At 41.6% G+C, this 21,215-nt stretch overlaps 1 protein-coding gene across 1 annotated transcript in view; it reads left to right on the top strand.

Annotated features, from left to right (window-relative positions):
- SHB (SH2 domain containing adaptor protein B) overlaps positions 1–21,215 on the top strand; it is a 179,548-nt gene that overhangs the window by 86,770 nt on the left and 71,563 nt on the right. The window contains exon 3 of the mRNA XM_056519164.1: positions 16,070–16,282. Within this exon, the coding sequence (XP_056375139.1) occupies positions 16,070–16,282 (213 nt within the window). The remainder of the gene's footprint in view (positions 1–16,069; positions 16,283–21,215) is intronic.

Raw genomic sequence — 21,215 nt, 5'->3', positions numbered from 1 at the left:
CAAAAAGGCTTCTATGCTAGACACCATTGTTACTCATGACTGAACAGTCTGAAATAGCATGATGTATGTTATGTCTGTCTTTGAATATTAACGTGATCATAAATTTCGCCTTACGGAATATGTTTATCCATTTTAGTTCTGTTTAGCTGTAGTAATTTAATATCATAACCATTGATCCACTGATCGGGTGGCTCTGTATCAGAGGATCATCAAACAAAAGTATGGCAGCCCAGCCAATGGAAATCAATACAACTTCAAGTCATCTGCTTTCTACGACTGAACTTCAGTGAGTTCAATGTAGATTCATTTGAAATGTAGACACGTGTGTTGCTTACGCCTTAGAAGTTTACTAATAGTGATAGGTGAGGGCCAATGCGACTAAAATTGAACTAAAATAGGCTTTTTTTTTTATTCCGTAGCCTAGCTCCACATTCTTATTGCCTCTATTTTTGCACAGAATTTGTAGAATGCAGAGCATTCATTTTGGAATAGCTGGCTGTCCCTTTCCTGTGCCAGTAACACTGACACGCTCTACTCTCCTTACGCGTGCCTTCTCATGGCTGTCATGCAGAGCACTTTTGAGTCATTGAGGGAGATTTATCAAAGCTGGCTATGTCCCGCGTCTATATAGACCAAACTACAGAGGGTTAGGCTGGTCTATTGTGCGCCTAATTTATCAAAAGGCACACGACTCTTGATAAATTCTGTGCACGGACTTCGTGATCTATACTTTAGTCTGTATTTATACCTGCTCCAGCATGGTCTGACATTTCGGCATTCTTTGTTGCTGAAAAGTCACTTTTGATAAATTCAGCACCAATGCATTTTTCCGTCTAAAATAGACTAGAATGCATCATGTTCTAAAAATCCTCTAAAGCAAAAGTCACAGAAAAGTCGCACATATTTAGACTGCGACTTTCTGTGCAACAAATTTAGATGGGAAAAACCAATCCAAAATTGTTTGATAAATCTCCCCCTGTTGTCACAGTGGACAATATTTGATCTGGTTATAACTTGGTAAACCACAAAGTGTTCCATTAAATATCAGGAGCGATGTGGTGAAAGCAGATTGATGTGACAGGCTCATTACCCATTCACCCATGTAACACCCAGTTCTCTATGTAGAGTAAAGGCTTTCCTTGCTGGTTTAACCCATTTGTTTCCATACCTATGAAGAATATCTTATCAGAAAGAGATCTTTTACATTGTAAAACAACCCCAACAACAACAGTTTCTACATTATATGAACGATTTCCTTAAAGGGGTACTCCCCTGGAAAACATTTTTTTTTTATTCAACAGGTGCCAGAAAATTAAACAGATATGTAAATTTCTTCTATAAAAAAATCTTAATCCTTCCTGTACTTATCAGCTGTTGTATGCTCTACAGGAAGTTCTTTTCTTTTTGAATATCCTGACACGTCACACCCCCTCCCATAAACTTGCATTGAGACGGCGGGGCGGGGCGTGACGTCACACGGGTGTGGAGTCGTGACGTCACGATCTTTTTCCGTGTTCGGGACCCAGACCCTCCAGCACTTCCAGAGCAGAAACAGGTGGGTGCCGCATGCTATATTGTGGGGGTCCCCAGCAGCGGGACCCACGCAATCAGACATCTTATCCCCTATCCTTTGGATAGAGGATAAGATGTCTAGGGGTGGAGTACCCCTTTAAGGCTGGTTTCACATAAACATACATCTTTGTGTTCATAGCACAGATGCAAGTTTTGGCCCAGTCATGAGTCCAAAGACCTCAACTAAAAGGATCATGGATCCTAGGTTTCTAGGCTTGGTCCATACTACAGAAGCAGACACGTGGCCGTATTATACTCTTGTGAGAGGTAATAGAATTAGCATCACTAAATAACTAGCACATGTATCATTGTATTTGGTACTATTACAGAACTGCAAGTGATCTATTAGGCTAGGTTCAGACTACGGAATTTCCGCCTGCAATTCCTCTTTGAAATTGCAGGCGAAAATTCTGCTTGCTAAAATGTATAGTGTAGTGAATGGATTTCAGTTCACAAATTCACACTTCGGAATTTGTGAACGGAAAATCCGCTTGGAAATTTCCGCCTGAAGAATGGGGTTGCTCTTTCTTCAGGCGGAAATACTCGCAGAACACATTGCAGTCTATTAGACACTGCAGTGTCCCCGCGGTCCTAGCGCCGGCTGATTCAGTCAGCGCTGGCCGCACTCAGAATCTCCGGGCGGAAATTTCTGCCCGGAGATTCCGTAGTCTGAACCTAGCCTTCGTTTTTTAAAACCATAAAATTTGGATTATAATGCTTTGCACGCTCTCATGTTTTAAAACATTTTTATTCCCATTGCTTCCTGTGGTGGTCAGGAAAACTTAAGATTTGGAATTTTGGTACCAGTCCAAAATATATATTCATCATTCCCTTGGACCACTTTCTCCAACCATCAGTCTTATTCTCAAACCTATTGCAGCATACATATGCTACTCTTCATTTCCAAACACCTTCCCACACTATGGTATCTAGAGGTAGACCAAGCAATTGCCAAGCCCCATTCTTCATGTGGTCTATGACTTGTCATCTCAGAAGAGAAGGTGAATGGCTTGTTGTAGGTGCACTAGGTTGTATAGTTGTAGCATGTGCACTGGCTGTTTTTAGCCTTCATATACTCTCTAAAGTACATTACTTTTGGCTGTTGTTGAGGTTGGTGTATGAGATGATGTGAAATGACATGTAAGAGGTACATTAGTGCAAACACTTTATTTTGCTAAGTTTAAATTAAAATCAATATATTTTATTGAATGGAAAACCTCTTTAATGTGCAAATTTTCATTAATATTTCAATGCTTATTGTGTTCTATTGGAGGATCGTCAAACCAAAGCGTGCAGTCCAGTAAATGTGAATTCCAGACTCACCCCTATCCCATTACTAAGGTTTGGCCATGCTATAAGGGAAGTTATCCCAACAAAGCTGCAGTCCTTGACCATACCTGTACCCAAGTGAAGTATAGATAAGTCATCCAAGCTAAATAGCAAGTAGCTGTCAACCATAAGATTGTTGTTTATGGATAGAGTCACATGTAGTGCGCCCACAGCGTATTTCACACTGCAGAAGCGCTGACGCCAGTCACTAAAGCTCACTCTACTGACTAGCGTCTGCACGTCTACACCATGAAAAACACTGAGGATGCGATACGTGTGACCCTACCATAAAGGTGATTTTCTGCCATGGACATTGTGTGGTTCTGACTCCTCCCATTTTTCCTTATTGCCCGGTAATTGGGAAACAGTTTGGAGCAGTGGTCAGAGACATGTTCTCTTACACTCCATTCAGTATGTATAAGGCTAATGGAAACAGCCAGTTATTTCCATCAGCCTGTCAAGTGCCCGTCCTATCAGAACTTACTGGTTCTGTAAATGTCTTTTTTGCATTATCCATGATGCCAATGTAAACAACCAGTATGTCAGTAATATTACCAGTTGTGTATTCTCCATGGTAGTCAGTTAGGACAAAGTGTTAAATATGCTTTTCTCTACAAAGAGCACATACATAAAATACACTAGCCTTGCATCTATTCTAGTTTTTCTATAGACTTGTTTTATTCCTATGACCTCCAGCTCCCCTTGTTAAAACTTTGTAAGCGGAGATCCTTGTAGTTGTCTGCATACAGAATCGGCTTCTACCTTAAACCAGCTGGAGTTTGAGCACACAGCACAACATGACTGATAATCTATAGTCAGAAGACGGCACTTTGAGCCTGTGTATTCTGCTGGGCACACTTCAAACACGGCTCGTGGCTGTGAAATCAAGCTCACCTGACGAAATGAATTCAAGCCCAAAGCCTGTTGTGGAAGTTGTGCAAGGTGCCAGGTTTAGCCTGTGGTATTCTATCTGATGCCATCCACCCTTTAGAAGTAAAGAAGGAGTGCAAACAGCATGGTTTTGTCTTTTTGACACCCTCCTTGATCTGACAACTGCTGCTCCCTCATTTACCAGTGAGTTGTCCTGAAGATATTGTTGCTACTGTCACCCAGCATCACGTCATTGTATGAAAACTATTGTGATCCATGTTGTTCTTATAAAATATGAAAGCTAATGGCTGCTTCTTCTGGCTCTTCACTCCCTGTGTGAAATTGATGTGCACTCTGCTGGTGGTGTTCCAATAGCATTTGTCTAGCCCTGGTCGTCTTCTCATGCATACATTATTGTTGATAAGCCAAGATCTGTGTGTTCACCAAGCATCTTAACTCTTGCTGTTTATTTCCATACATTCTGAATTAGAGCTTTCTAATGATAGTTTAGTGCAATATCTATATTATGGTATACAATTTCTAGCATAGTGTACTGAACTCAAGACTAGCATGGGTCAGATCCTACCTACTGTCATCCCATAAAATTTTCTATTAGAAGTACATTTATATCTAGATACAATTCCTGACAATATACATTTAGGCCTCATGTATTAAGCAGAACCATGTACACACAGAAGCACACGCAGTCGCTTGTACCTGTGCTGCCATATAGTGTACCATATTGCTTCTAGTTGTGAATATCGCCAATAAGAACATGTCACAGTTGTCTTCTGTCAATTTCATACGGAATCTGATGGGACAAAAACCTATGCTTCCAAGTAAAAAGGAAAGGAATGCAGAATTACTCCAGAGTCCCATAGAAGTTTATTGGTGCCATATTATGTCTTAGGCTGGCCAAAATAGAGTCTAAACTTTAAGTACATAATTAAACTGGTTATCGTTTCCATATAATGGGATTTTGTGGACTTTTTAACCATTTTTTTCCTTGCCTGGAGTTCAGTGACTGATCTTATCACACTAGGTCACCCTTGAAGTGTCAACACTTGAGGGCAGGTTCTCACAAACTTTTCCAACTGCATTATGTCCCATGTAAAGTGCAGCACCGGTGTTTACTGGGTATCTGCAAGCACAAATGATGACTGATGTGCTTCCTAGTCATTTTGTATCCACCATCCACTCAAGCTTGGACTACACAGTAACCAGCCCACAACATGTTTCTTACCAGTAGTAGAATGTCATCGCATACGACTCATAACATGGCCACCCTTTCCTCCTGTTTAGAATGGCTGCACTTATCTCTGACATTTCTTTGATATCTCACAAACCAAGTGTGTATAGTCATATCAGTTTCATAATACTCTTGGTGAGTCGGGCCTTTGATGCATATTTAAAAATGGAACACATCTTCAAAAGTATCTGTTTTACAGACCACTTATTCAAAGCACATCATATACATTGTAAAATTGCTCATCCAAGCACTGCAACCTCTTCAATGGTTTAATCTTTAGCAGGTCATTCTTTTCAGCAAAAAACGTACATTTTGTAGCCACAGTGCAAGATATTGCAGAATTGTCCTGTTCAATTGCCATTGCAAACTGCGTGGATAAAAACAGACTATAAGCCTCTTGTAGTTTTACTGAAATAATTCTATAAAATAAATTTCAGTAAGGTAGAACCTATGCATACATGTATGTATGTATAAATAAGGAAAACTCATTTAAAGGGTAGCTCCCACCATCTTTTTTTTTTTTTTTTTTTTTCTGTCCCTGCCTATTGCCCATCTATCCCTAACCCCCTCCCTGCTTTTAATAATTTTTTTTACTATATTAAAAATACCTTTTTGTCTGCCTGGTAGTGTGCTCACTACCAGGTAGACTTCCCCAGCAGGCACCATGTCACTGATGCCTGCTGGGGGGGACTTCCGCCCTTACTTAATCTATACAGGGTGCCTCCAGCTGTTTCACCACTACAACCCCCAGCTTGCCCTGACAACTATTGTCTGTCGGGGCATGCTGGGAGTTGCAGTGGTAAAACAGCTGGAGGCACCCCATGTTGAAAACAATAAATGCTGGCAGACTACTATGTTGCCTCCCCCCACCCCCCGTTGTTAAAACCATGATCCCCACTCTCATATACGTACTGCAGAGTCCAGCAGCGGCGGCTCCATGTGCGGAAGGCGGGGCCGGCGTATCAGGCCAGGGAGCCAATGCGCTCGCTCCCACCTGTCTGATTGACAGGCAGGCAGGGAGCGAGCGCAGGCTGAATGAAAAAGGACCGATGCCCGGCCGCATCAGTCCTTTTTCAGGCGTGACGTCACGCCAGCCTGCAGCCGGCTACTAGGAGGGAGACCCCTAGTGGCCTGTTTTCAAACATAAATTAGAACATGTTAATAAAAAAATAATAATTAAAATATATTAGAGATATGTTGTAGTATATATGTACTACAACATATCAAAAAATAATGTTGATGACAGTGCCCATTTAAGCCTTTGAGTAAACTAAGTGGTTCCCCTCTTATTTTAGGTAAGCAGATTTCTACCTTTTCCAGCCAGGCATGGTGAACGGTGTCACCTGTGATGTATCTGTGCCAGGCTTCCTCAGTTCACCTTGCACAAATAGCTGTTACGTTTTTGCGTGGTCCATTTCTCCTAGAAATGCATGATGTTATCACCAGGACAATACAGTTGCAGTTTGTTTACGTTCAGCTTTGTCCCATTGTTGCAGCCAGGCACCAGTGATGGATAGCTCCGCTTATCTCCCTCCACCCATATGCTTCAGGCACGGTGCAGTTTGTGGCAGTCACTTTTCGTCTGTTCCATTTCAGAGTTATACTTCAGCTGCTATTTTTCTTCATTGGCTTTTACAAAAGCAGAGGCAGATGGTTGGATCATCATAATTGGGATCCCTGCCTCATTCACCCGCAGCCTGATTTACATGTACAGTCTGGTTTTTGGCTACTGTTGCATCCATCTGTGTGGATAGCATCCCGTGTGAACTGCAGTTTTTGTCCTTGGGCAGCAGCACAAGGAACCAATAAAAGTCTAATGAGCTTGCCTGCCTTAGACTGTAAGTGCTTACAGCAAAACACAGCTTTTTGGCCAGCACTGCAGCAAACACTTTAGCCTGGGACTCATCTGTCTGGTATCAGTGTTCAAGTAGAAGAGCATTAAAACAAAACCTAGACTTTTATTGAATCCAGATGTCAGAATATGCCAAGCCAACAAAGTTAGAATTCTGCCCACAGGTATGGTCCAGCCTAGAATCATACATGCCAACAGGGAACAAGAAATTGAGCTGATGACAACTGATATGCAGTAAGTGCGGATATGAAGAAGTCATGTGGTATCATTCATATTCTAATACCACTCTGTCACTAATCCAGTTATCGGATCTTATGTATATACAGCTTGGCCGATGACAAAAGCACAACTGACAGGTTGTACGTATACAGAAGGTGATTTATCTGCAGTCTAAACACTAGTGATTCATAAAGCAGCCATGTAGAGCTCCAGTCTAGTCTTGGGAACAGCAGCTCTGATTTTATGACTCCTTGCATACAAGGGAAAAATTAACTACAGGTTGTCTCCCTACCTAACCTCCTGATACAGACCATGTGAACTTTAAGGGTGTAGCAGACCTGCAAGGTCCAAATATCATCTGCAGAACTTCCAACAACATAGTATAGTATGTACAATAACCTTATAATACATTAAAATAACTTGAATCCTCAAATGTATAGTGGAAAAGAAAATGTTAACATATTTTTTCCTGCTGCCAAGTAGTTTCAAAATCAGGGAATTTTCTTTTATGGATATTTCCCTTATCGGACTTTTTGGATGGTCCGATGCCAAGTTCACTGGAATTCCTTGTGATAAGTTTTTTAAAATAATAAAGCAAATCCAGTAAAGTATAAAGTGAGAGTTCCACCTTAAAAAACTCCATTAATCTATCCTTCCACATGTAATAGCTGTCAGACGTATCATTGGCCCAATTCCCTCCATACATGAATGGTCAGCTTCAGGCTTCTCTCCCAGAGAGTAAGAAAGGCGGCCAATTGATATGTCCCCAACATGATCGGTCAGGAGGCCCCCAAGCATATTAGATGGTCACATGGTCATGTTGAAATCCTTGTGAGTTTGGCTGACACATGTCTAATGTGTATGAGCTCCTTTAGTCTTTGTCCTGCCATCATGAACAGTATTGTGTAATCTCACACATGCCCAGTGTACGGAGTGGTGTTACCTGGCCCACATTCCCATGCATTTCAGATTGGCTGGGGATGGACAGGATTATCTATCCATGTCTAATGTCATAGCAATGATGGGAAAATATTACAGTGATGTAGTGTAAGGGATAGTTCATGAGCCACACCTAAGAGGCGAGACTTCTCAACTCCAAATTTGCATTAAAGTGAAAACAAGATAAGACAATGGTGGGGCATATCAGCTGCCCTCCAAGCCACTTGTCAAAGTTACAGGAAGAACTCAGGATATGCTAAACACATAAAGATTCATTGAGAGCCCAAAGTGTTCAGTCTTTTCCCCTCTTCATTACCTAAAGCAATTCAGGCTAAGCTCAGGGCTCCAGGAAGTCTGGATCCTTTCTCCTTGTGGATTCAGAGCAAAGACTTCAACGTTTACCCTTTGATGCCATCTGCTAGATTCAGTCTTTTATGTGTCAGGAGCAGCAAGTGATGCCAATGTGACCGTATTTATAAAGGTTTTTCTTTTACTTCCCATAAAAGTGTTTAGCAATATCCCTAGAGGTGTCTCACAGGGAGCTCTAAACCAACAGTCTTGGCTTTCAGTACAATTTAAAATCTTCTAATACACTCTCTTGATGTATTGATGAAATTCCTTTAAAGGCTGTAGTGTTTGTTTTGTAGCATTTTTTTTATATATATTTTGTCTATTTTTAACAAAACTTTTTACGATTTTGTGTTATTATTTTTCAATAATGCAAATGGTACTGTGTGTGCTAAAAAAAAAAATGCCCAGCCTTTATGCAACAAAATAGCTGTCATCCACATGGAATTTTCTGGCTATGTATGAACACTGCTATAGAAAACCGAGGTGGAGCATATCTAGCAGTCCAGAGGCAGGATGTTCATAGAGATTACAGACAAGTAGATTTTTATTTTGTGTTTTTAGTGAGTGTAGACACAGCTAATGCAGGTGCGATACATGCTATCTCTACTAGTATAATACTCATAGTTGCAATATTATATGTCAAAATGACTCAGGTACAAGTGATGTAGAAAAAGAGGCTGTTAGGATAGAAGACCTCACACATCCAGTATTCATCTAATAAATCTTTTATTCAAGTTTTACACACAGTTAAAATCCTGTATACAGAAAGAACCAACAGAGGAACTTGGATAAAATAAGGGTGGCTTCACACTGCAATTTAATGTATGTATTTTATACACTTAAGTAGAAAAAATATATATACTTCAATGCATGCTATTTTGTGCCATACAGTATATCATGCAATGGATAAGGCCTATATCACATCTACAATGGAGCTCCGCTGCAGAGTCTGTTCTAGCAACATACAACAGACCTGGATGGTCGCTAGCACAAGGGACTGGTGTCCTCTGTTTTTCAGAAATTGAGTGGTGAGGAAAAAAACAGACCTGCAGTATTTTTTTTGTCTCCTTTCAACTCCCGTCATTTTAACATACCCATCTAATGTAGCTTACCTGAACCGACTAAACATGGCCTAACCCCAGATATTCTGGTATACTGCAATACAAAGCCCTTTGTAAATATAAAAAAATAACCAAGTATCAAAAATGTGCAAAATAACAACTTACATTGATGTCCCCTGGTTGCCAATAGACCTTCACCATGCCCTTCCCTACACGTATAGTTAGCCATGGGGCCAACTTCTTTTATTTGCACCGGAGACTGGCTTATTTTGTCAAAGTCCCTCTGTTTAGTCTTTCTGTGTACAGTTGTGTGTGTGACGTTAGAGATGGATTTTATTAGATGAATACTTTATGTTCTTTGCCTTTATTTCCGCACGCTTTTTAAATTTTTTTTATACAGTTGACACCAAGTCCCATTTGGCTGCTTGTATGTTCTATTATTCCTAGGCTAATGTATAAAACACATTATTTTAGATGCTGTTAATGACCTTAGTGGATAAAATTAAATTTTCTCTTACTTTGTAATACTGCTGCATAGATTGTTCTGAAGCCCATGCAGCACTAGACATTGAACATTGTGTGTTTTTTTTTTCCAACTCCAAGATAAATGTACCTGCCAAAAATTACAAAGAGAATTCATGATCAAACCCGACAAAAAACTTATCGTAAATAACTGTACCAAGAGAAGTAGGATGAAGAAATATAAATGTCAGTTTATTCAACATCGCATCCCTGTTTATTAAACTGTGGATCAGTGACAGGAAATTGAAAGTCACAGTTCTGTGCCGCCATTCTCCCTTAACTTAATGACTTTAGAGCCATGACATCATTAAAATATTTTAATGATGGCAACTAAATCATGAGTGTTTTCCAGCTCCTTTTCCATTTAAGCTTAATGATTTTTTTTAACCAAATAAAGCAAAAAGAATGTATCTAATCCTCCTCCTGTAAAGTTTTTACTAATCTTTTACTTAACCCAAATATTTGGTTATGTAGATATGGGGGGGGGGGGTCACTTCATTGCGGTAGCACTTACTGGCATAATCACTAACATAGTAAGATTGTTCATAAGGTTGAAAAAAAGACCAGAGTCCATCTAGTTCAACCTATATCCCTAATGAGTCCCTACTGAGTTGATCCAGAGGAAGGCAAAAAATCCTCATACTAGAGGTAAAAATTCCTTCCCAACTCCAAATATGTCAAAATAAATCTCTGGATCAACATGCTGTCCCTAAATATCTAGTATACATAACCATCAATGTTGTTGTTCTACAAAAATGCATCCAGACCCCTTTTGAACTCTTTTACAGAGTTCACCATGACCACCTCCTCAGGGAGAGAATTCCACAGTCTCACTGTGAAACCTTCTTTCCTCTAAACGTAGAGGATGCCCCCTTGTTATAGATACAGTCCTGGGTATAAATAGATTGTGGGAGAGATCTTTGTACTGTCCTCTGATATATTTATACATAGTTATTAGGTCTCCCATAAGTCTTCTTTTTTTCTAAACTAACCCCAATTCTGATAATCTTTCTGGGTACTGTAGTCCTCCCATTCCCCGTATTACTCTGGTTGCCCGTCTTTCAACCCTCTCCAGCTCCACTACATCTATCTTGTACACTGGTGCCCAGTACTGTACACAGTATTCTATGTGTGGTCTGACTAGTGATTTGTACAGCGGTAGAATTATTTCCTTGTCGTGGGCATCTATTCCCCTATTGTTGCACCTCATGATTTTATTTGCCTTTGCAGCAGCTGCCCCACACTGATCACTACAGCTAAGTTTACTATTAACTAAGACCCCTAAGTCCCAAGTGTTCTCCCATTTAATATATAACACCGTCACGGATTTTTCCTCCCCATGTGCATAACCTTACATTTATCAGTGTTAAACCTCATCTGCCACTTCTCAGCCCAAACCTACAACCTATCCAGACCCATTTGTAACAGTGCACTGTCCTCTATAGTGTTTACCGCTTTACAGAGTTTAGTGTCATCTGCAAAGATTGCTACTTTATTATTCAACCCCTCTACAAGGTCATTAATGAATATATTAAATAGAACAGGACCCAAGACAGACCCCTGTGGTACCCCACTAGTTACAGTCACCCAAACAGAATAAGTACCATTAATAACCACCCTCTGTTTCCGATCACTGAGCCAGTTACTTACCCAATTGCACACATTCTCCCCCAGCCCAATCCCTCTCATTTTATGCACCAACCTTTTATGTGGCACCGTATCAAATGCTTTGGAAAAATTCAGATATATGACATCCAGCAATTTGCCCCTGGTCCAGTCTGGAGCTCACCTCTTCATAAAAGCTAATCAGGTTAGTCTGACAGGACCGATCCCTCATAAAGCCATTCTGAAGTAGAGTCATACATTTATTTTTATCAATATATTCCAAAATAGCATCTCTTAGAAAACCCCCAAACAATTTAAATACAACAGAGGTTAAACTAACAGGTCTGTAATTCCCAGGGTCACCTTTTGTCTCCTTTTTAAATATTGGCACCACATTTGCCATCCCTGAATATTAAAATTAGAGGTCTGTCTATTACATTACTTAATTCCTTTAGAACTCGGGGCGAATGCCATCTGGTGATTTGTCTATTTTTATTTTTTGTAGGCGGCACTGTACTTCTTCCTGGATTAGACAGGTCACCTGTACTGGGGAGTTTACCTTATCTCGCTGTATTTCACCTGGCATTTCATTTTCCTCTGTGAATACAGTGGAGAAGAATTTGTTTAGTATATTTGCTTTTTCCTTATCCCCCGTCTATAATTTCTTCCTCATCATTTTTTAAAGGGCCCGCACTTTCATTTTTGACCTTTTTGCTATTTATATAGTTAATGAACATTTTGGGGTTAGTTTTACTCTCTTTGGCAATGAGTCTTTCTGTCTCTATTTTTGCGGCCTTTATCTGTATTTTACTTATTTTAACTTTTTTCTCTATAGCTTTTTAATGCTTCCTCACTGCCATCCTGTTTTTTAGTAGTTTAAATGCTTAATTATTGTCATTTATTGCCCCCTTTAACATTTTTATTCATCCATATTGGTGTTCTGTTATTTCTGACCCTTTTATTCCCATAGGGTATATACATCTTACAGTGAGAATTTAAGATATTTCTAAAAGTCTCCCATATAGTGTCAGTATTCATATTTTTGAGGACATTATCACATTGTATATTGTTAAGGGCTTCTCTGAGTTGATCGAACTTTGCCTTCCTAAAGTTTATTGTTTTTGTGGCCCCTCGAGAGATTCCCTTATTGAAGAACAAGCTATAATGTATATATATAAAATAATATATGTATTATATTATGATCGCTATTTCCTAGGTGTCCTTCTACCTGCACATTAGTTACTCTGTCAGGTCTGTTGGTTAATGTTAAGTCTAGTAGGGCGCCCCCTCTGATCGTGCCCTGTACCATTTGGGACAGATAATTGTCTTTAGCTATAGTCAGAAACCTGTTTCCTTTATGAGATTCACATGTCTCAGTCTCCCAGTTTATATCAGGATAGTTAAAGTCCCCCATTATTATCAGATCATTTTGATTTGCTGCCTTGTTTATTTGCCTCAGTAATTGATCTTCTGCCTCTTCCATTATGTTTGGTGGCTTATAACAAACCCCTACCAGAATTTTTTTATTTTTATCTCCATATATTTCTACCCATAATGACTCCACATTATCGTTTCCCTCCCATATATCTTCCCGCAGTGCGGCATTCAGACTCGATTTCACATAAAGACAAACTCCTCCCCCTTTCCGTTTTTCTGATCCTTCCTGAATAGACTATATCTCTGTATGTTGACCGCCCAGTCACAGCTATCGTCCAACCAAGTCTCTGTTATACCCGCTATGTCATAATTTTCTTCAGACATTATCAACTTCAGTTCCTCTGTTTTATTGGGCAGACTTCTGGCATTAGTCATCATGCAATGCAATGGTGTATGATTTTTCTTGCTATGAAGCCTATCTCTATTAACTATTCTAACCCCTACCTCTGCTACACCCTGAGGTATATTACGAAGTCCCCCCTCTCTATCTACACTATCTTCCCCCTCTACGTTGTAGGTTCCCTCCCGCCAGTCCCTAGTTTAAACACTCCTCCACCCTTCTAGCCATCTTCTCCCCAAGCACAGCTGCACCCTCCCCATTGAGGTGCAGCCCATCCCTACAGTAGAGCCGGTATACGACAGCGAAGTTCGCACAGTTCTCCATGAACCCAAACCCCTCCTTCCTACACCAGCTTCTGAGCCACTTGTTTACCTCCCTGATCTCCCGCTGCCTCTCTGGTGTGGCTCGTGGTACAGGTAATATTTCAGAAAATACTACCTTGCCTTAAACTTGCAGCCTAAGTCTCTGAAATCATTAAGGACACTCAACCTACCTCTTACTTTGTCATTGGTGCCAATGTGTACCATGACTGCTGGGTCTTCTCCAGCCCCACCCATCAACCTGTCATCGCGATCCGCGATGTGCCGAACTCGAGCACCAGGAAGACAACACACTGTTCGACGCTCCCGGTCTTTGTGACAGATCTCCCTGTCTGTCCCCCTAATAATAGAGTCCCCTTAAGAAAGGCCTTTTTTTTCTCACCAATGTCTGCCTGACATGCATTGTCTCCATCAAAGTAAACTATACTGAGGGCCTATGATCAACCCATGCAGCATTTGTGGATATGCACGATCATTGATCATAAAGTGATTGCATATCCCCCAAAAAAAGGTCCCTTTTTAAAACAGTTTTTTTTTCTTCTAGTTAACTTTTTTTATTTCTATATGTAGATACATTCTTGCTTTTAAAATGATTTTGTCACTCATTGACAGCGTCACTTTTACTTTTTAATTCAGATATGTGAACAGGCGTGTTAATGTGTTGGCCTAGTGACTGCGTCTGTGATCAGGAATCGGAGAAAGTAAGCCAGAATTAGAGCGGATGCTTATTTAATTGTTCTTATCTGGCTAGCCTTGGCTCAGAGCCAGGAATTTGTATAAGCTTTATTGAACTCCCCGTCTGTCAGTAAAGACAATCCTTTAAGAAAATAAAGCCGGTACAGGGGGCAAGGAGAGCATGTAGAAAATAGTGCCTTTACAAATAGGAAAAGCTTAAAGCACATGGCCTGGCTGATTTGAATGCCATGCTCTGCCTATTACATGAGATAAATGCAAGGGTCCCAGCAAATTAAAACCTATGTGTGCTCGCTCCATGGCTGTTCTTTACATCCATTCTGCACGGGCAAGGTGTTAATTTAAGACTTTGCAGTTAATGGCTGCCTAGATCCATTAAAAAACACAGCAGGGACACTTTCAGACCCATCTTGACTCTGTAAGCTGCAGGCGCTTAGCAATCTTTCATTGACCCTCTAAATGCTCATAGAAAACCTTCAATTGTCTTTTGTGGAGCATAGTGTTGATAAAGCTTTTCATTTTTTTACACTTGCCATGAAAGGAGCAGGGATTTATAATCCTTATAGACAGCCTTCAGCATCAAGTGATTTAAGCTCTTTAAACCCTTCTTGTCTTGTCCAAAAAGCTGTTTTTAAAGAGCAGGAGCAATTTAAGATGCAGAGAGAGTGCTCCACTACAAAGGTCTCCCGCCTTCCTGGTTTTTCTAGCGCAGGACGCCTATCAGTCAGTTGCTATTACCCTACTACACATATATATGCTAATGGTCCAGTAGATGAATACTTATTTGCTACACAGTTGCTATAAGTGACTTCTGCATCAAGTAAACATATATTCAGGCTACTCTGTTTTCATTGCAGTTTTCCATTCTGAAATAGACTAAGTGTAAATTGCTGGGGCAGCCTCCATTATTATTCCTTCTAGTAAGATAACTCTTCATTGTGTGTATTGGGGGCAACCTCTCTGTGTTGTGAGCTCAGTTCATATATTCCTTATTGTTCATAACATATCATTTGATCTAAAAATTACATTCAGCTGAAAATATGTTTGATTTGACAAGACGGTGCAGCTTGCCCAGAAAGGGGGCATGATTTTTGGCTCCCTACTTTGTCTAGTGTAAGTCAACTAATAGTTGGCCCAGACTAAACAGAGCACACTAGAGCAAAACAGTCTACAGATACCCTAGATTTATCAAACAGCACAAGCCACTTAAATTAAGGTGGCACATTTATAAAACTGTTGCAGTTTAGTATTTGCAGTCTAAGGGCTTATACATGGGGTGATTATCAGACGTATAAGCATTCCAGTGATCGCCTAATTTAAAGGGGATAGCGACCAATTAACTATTGGCTTATTTTGTGCGACCGTATGGCCCTGTGTAATCAGGTGCCATGTGGCTTACAGCGGTAAATTTAATGGGCCACACAAACTATACGGAGATTGTTTGGCTCAGCCACATGATTGATCAAGCTTTGTGTAATTTTAGGAAAACGCATGCTGATCTCATTGGGCCATGCCAAAGGGCCTGTAGAATTACACTGTATTAGTAAATCACCAGCAATGACTGGAATTTACAGCTTTTTCTGCAATGCTCTTTATCACTAAACACTCTACATTAAAAGCCTTGCTAACCTTCAAGAGACACAGATCAAGATATTCTGTTATATCATTTTATTAAATAACTAACAGGATGTTTTCTTTTTCTTTGCACAGATATTCAGAAACAGGAAAGTCAAAAGCAGCCCCAGAAAAACATTCAATTGTATGACACACCTTATGAACCAGAGTGTAATGGAGTGGAGTCCGATTCCGAAAGCCTTGTTGGGCTGCAAGTGCGAGAAAGCAAGTTGCCTCAAGATGATGACCGGCCTGCTGATGAGTATGACCAGCCGTGGGAATGGAACAAAGCATTACCAGCTTTAGCAGGTATCAGGCACTATGTATTTCTTATTGTCACTGCAGTTGTGGTATAGAAGGGCTTACACTTATAGAGAAGTCAACTTGAAACATGCTCACTATCATATGGTATGTCTGTACTGTGCTTACATTTTTTTGTGTGTTTGTTATAATCTAAACTATATTGTGGTGTGGAGGGAAGTACAAAGTAAATGTTATAATTTCCCAAGTTACTGAACATAGAAGCGTTGATGGAGGCCAGAAGTCTTCTTGGCATCTGATTTTCTCCAGCCTGGTTGTAAATGTCATTCGTTCGCCATTCCTTCATCATAAAAGAGTGATATGGTATATTTAATTAAATTAGCAGACCACCCAGGATCTTGTTTATTGGGGGCCCTCACACTTCTGCTGGTTCAGCATCTGCTTTTTTAATCATTCCTACCTCTGGAGGAAAAAATGACACCTGACACCCGTAAAGCGCCCCATTGGGTGATTTCAGAAATCGAGGCCACCCTCCTCTTCTGGCAACAAACACGTAATCAATTGGTTATTGACAGCTTTACTAGCTCCAGTCTGGCTTGTGTGTTACACAATATATGTGTGTGTGTGTGTGTGTGTGTGTATATATATATATGTATATATATATATATATATATATATATATATATATATCCCCTTAAGGACATGATCACTTAGCACACAGCGCCATACATTTACGGCGCGGCTGTCACACGATCGCGCTCGCTTCATTCCCGGCGGGTCCCAGCAGCTGTCAGCAGTCAGACATTAACCCCTCAGGTGCCGTTATCACAGCATCTGTGGCAGTGCGGCACTTATAATGGCTGATCTGATCGCCCACGGCGGGGATCAGATCAGCCAAAATGACGGACGGAGGTCCCTTCACCTACCTCCGTCCGTCTCCCGGGGTCTTCTGCACTGATCTGCCTTCCAGCAGACCAGGGCAGAAGATTGCTGATAATAATGATCAGTGCTATGCATAGCACTGACCAGTTTTAGCAATCTAATGATTGCTATAAATAGTCCCTATGAGGACAAAAAAAAAGTTTAAAAAAAAAGTGAAAAAGCCCCTCCCCAATAAAGTTTTAAATCCCCCTTTTCCCCATATTAATACATAAAAGCATAAAAAAAAAAGATAAATCATAAACATATTTGGTATCGTTATGTGTGTAAATGTCCGAACTATAAAAAAAGTGTTAATGATCCCCCACGGCGAACAGCGTAAGCGTAAAAAATATATTTTTTTTTAAATAAAAAGTGATCAAAAAGTCACATATATGCAAACATGGTACCAAAACAAACTACAGATCATGGCGCAAAAAATGAGCTCTCACACATCCCTGAATATGGAAAAATAAAGTTAGAGATGGTCAAAATAGGGCAATTTTAACCCCTTAAGGACCAAGGACGTACCGGTACGTCCTTGGTCCTGCTCTCCTCATATAACGTGGGGTTACACAGTAACCCCGCATCATATCACGGCGGGCCCGGCGTCATAGTGAAGCCGGGACCCGCCTCTAATAGCGCGCAGCGCCGATCGTGGCGCCGCGCGCTATTAACCCTTTAGCCGCGCGCTCATAGCTGAGCCGTGCGGCTAAAAGCGAAAGTGAAAGTTGCCGGCTAGCTTAGTCGGGCTGTTCGGGATAGCCTGCCTCCTCGCTGTCCGATCGCCGAATGACTGTTCAGTGCCTGAGATCCACGTCTGAGCAGTCATGCGGCAGAATCGTTGATCACTGGTTTCTTATGAGAAACCAGTGATCAATGATGATCAGTGTGTGCAGTGTTATAGGTCCCTATGGGACCTATAACACTGCAAAAAAAAAAGTAAAAAAAAAAGTGAATAAAGATCATTTAACTCCTCCCCTATTAAAAGTTTGAATCACCCCCCTTTTCCAATAAAAAAAAAAAGCACAGTGTAAATAAAAATAAACATATATGGTATCACCGCGTGCGGAAATGTCCGAATTATAAAAATATATAATTAATTAAACCGCTCGGTCAATGGCGTGCGCGCAAAAAAATTCCAAAGTCCAAAATAGTGCATTTTTGGTCACTTTTTATATCATGAAAAAATGAATCAATAAGTCCAACAATGCAAAAATGGTACCGTTAAAAACTCCAGATCACGGCGTAAAAAATGAGCCCTCATACCGCCCCATACACGGAAAAATAAAAAAGTTATAGGGGTCAGAAGATGACAATTTTAAACGTATAAATTTTCCTGCATGTAGTTATGATTTTTTCCAGAAGTACGACAAAATCAAACCTATATAAGTAGGGTATCATTTTAACCGTATGGACCTACAGAATAAAGAGAAAGTGTCATTTTTACCGAAAAATTTACTACGTAGAAACGGAAGCCCCCAAAAGTTACAAAACAGCGTTTTTATTTTTTTTATTTTGTCGCACAATGATTTTTTTTTTCTGTTTCACCGTAGATTTTTGGGCAAAATGACTGACGTCATTACAAAGTAGAATTGGTGGCGCAAAAAATAAGCCATCATATGGATTTTTAGGTGCAAAATTGAAAGAGTTATGATTTTTTAAAGGCAAGGAGCAAAAAACGAAAATGCAAAAACGGAAAAAACCCCGGTCCTTAAGGGGTTAAACATACTGATTTTGTAAAAAAAAATTGTTTGAGATCTTTTAAAAGCAGTACAGTAATAGAAATGTATGTAACCATGGGTATGATTTTAATTGTATTGACCCAGAGAATGAAGAAAACATGTAATTTTTACCTAAAGAGTACAGCACGAAAACGAAATTGCTAAATTATGATTTTTGTTTAAATTTCCTTAGACAAAAAAATAAAGAATTGGCTGTGTCCTTACGGTGAAAAATGGTCTGAGTCCTTAAAGGGGTACTCCGCCCCTAGCATCTTATCCCCTATCCCCAGCAGCGGGATATATATATAATATACATCCCCGGCCAGAGACGACCATCACCGCCGCTGCCCCATTGCCCTCCACCCATCCTCTGGCCACATGCCGCCGCCCCATCTCCTCCCCCCATCCCCGGTGTTATAATTACCTGTTTACGGGGTCCGTGATTCTTCTGGCTCCTGCGCTGTTGCTGTGCGCTACGCTGCCAATTGACGAGGGACGTCCCCAACGCGACATCACCGTCAGTGCGCACAGTGACAGCGCAGGACGCCGACCGAGCCAGAAGGATCGTGGATCCCGGGAACAGGTAATAATAACACCAGGGCTGGGGGGGGGGGAGGCAGCGGTATGTGGGCAGAGGATGAGGGGGGGGGAGGCGATGGGGCAACTGAGGTGGTTAGACTCAGGACCCCAGGACAGGCAGGGGGAATGAAGCGGGCAGCGGCGGTCTCTGGCACCGCAAAAGCCGCTGTAGTTCATTGATTTAAAGCGCCCGCTTTAAATCATTGAACTGCAATGGCTTCTGCCCCGCCGGGGGGGTTGAAATAGCCGATAACTTATACCGGAATATCGGTATTAGTTATCGGCTATTGGCCTGAAATGTGACAGATTATCGGTATCGGCCCTAAAAAATCGATATTGGTCGATCCTTAATAAATATATATATATATTATACACACACATACCTATGCTATTTTTTGGTTTGACATATTAGTAACGTGTACAAAGTTTCATGTTAATATCTTTAGCCATTTGGAATTGATGCTGGAACATACACACATACATATACACGTTGGGGGAAAACCTGTCCAGAGAAAAAGTTGCTGAATTGCCCATAGCAATCAATCGGATCGCTTCTTTCGTTTTTGAAAAGGCCTCTGAAAAATTAAATAAGCGATCTGATTGGTTGCTATGGGCAACTCGGCAACCTTTCCTCTGGACAGGTTTTGATAAATCTCCCCCATTGAGATATATATTAGGGCTGCACGATATGGGGAAAATGTGCGATTGCGATTTTGGGTCTAAATATTGCGAGTTGCGATGCGATATAATAAAAAAAAAAAAATGGTGAAATCCCCCCCCATTTCATGTCCAATCGCTTACATTTCACATCTACCTACCCATTTTCTGCCCACCGCCTATTTCACATCTCCCCCTTGTCACATTCCCCTCCCCTGTCACATTCTCCTCCAACCTGTCACGCTCCCCTCCAACCTGTCACGCTCCCCTCCAACCTGTCACGCTCCCCTCCAACCTGTCACGCTCCCCTCCAACCTGTCACGCTCCCCTCCAACCTGTCACGCTCCCCTCCAACCTGTCACGCTCCCCTCCAACCTGTCACGCTCCCCTCCAACCTGTCACGCTCCCCTCCAACCTGTCACGCTCCCCTCCAACCTGTCACGCTCCCCTCCAACCTGTCACGCTCCCCTCCAACCTGTCACGCTCCCCTCCAACCTGTCACGCTCCCCTCCAACCTGTCACGCTCCCCTCCAACCTGTCACGCTCCCCTCCAACCTGTCACGCTCCCCTCCAACCTGTCACGCTCCCCTCCAACCTGTCACGCTCCCCTCCAACCTGTCACGCTCCCCTCCAACCTGTCACGCTCCCCTCCAACCTGTCACGCTCCCCTCCAACCTGTCACGCTCCCCTCCAACCTGTCACGCTCCCCTCCAACCTGTCACGCTCCCCTCCCCCTTGTCACATGCCCCTCCCCCTTGTCCCCTCCCCCTTGTCACATGCCCCTCCCCCTTGTCCCCTCCCCCTTGTCACATGCCCCTCCCCCTTGTCCCCTCCCCCTTGTCACATGCCCCTCCCCTTGTCCCCTCCCCCTTGTCACATGCCCCTCCCCCTTGTCACATCCTCCTCCCCCTTGTCACACCCCCTTGTCACGTTCTCTTCCCCCTTGTCACATTCTCCTCCCCCTGTCACATTCTCCTCCCCCTGTCACATTCTCCTCCCCCTGTCACATTCTCCTCCCCCTGTCACATTGGGGGCTTTCCGCATTGAAGGTGGGACCCGGCATGGAGGCGGGGATGATAGGTATACTGGGTCCCGCTTCCATT

The sequence above is a fragment of the Hyla sarda genome, chromosome 1 (genome assembly GCF_029499605.1).
Source record: "Hyla sarda isolate aHylSar1 chromosome 1, aHylSar1.hap1, whole genome shotgun sequence".
NCBI classification, from domain to species: Eukaryota; Metazoa; Chordata; class Amphibia; order Anura; family Hylidae; genus Hyla; species Hyla sarda.
The sequence above is the reverse complement of the archived record's forward strand: the minus strand, read 5'-3'. Positions and strand labels throughout refer to the sequence as shown.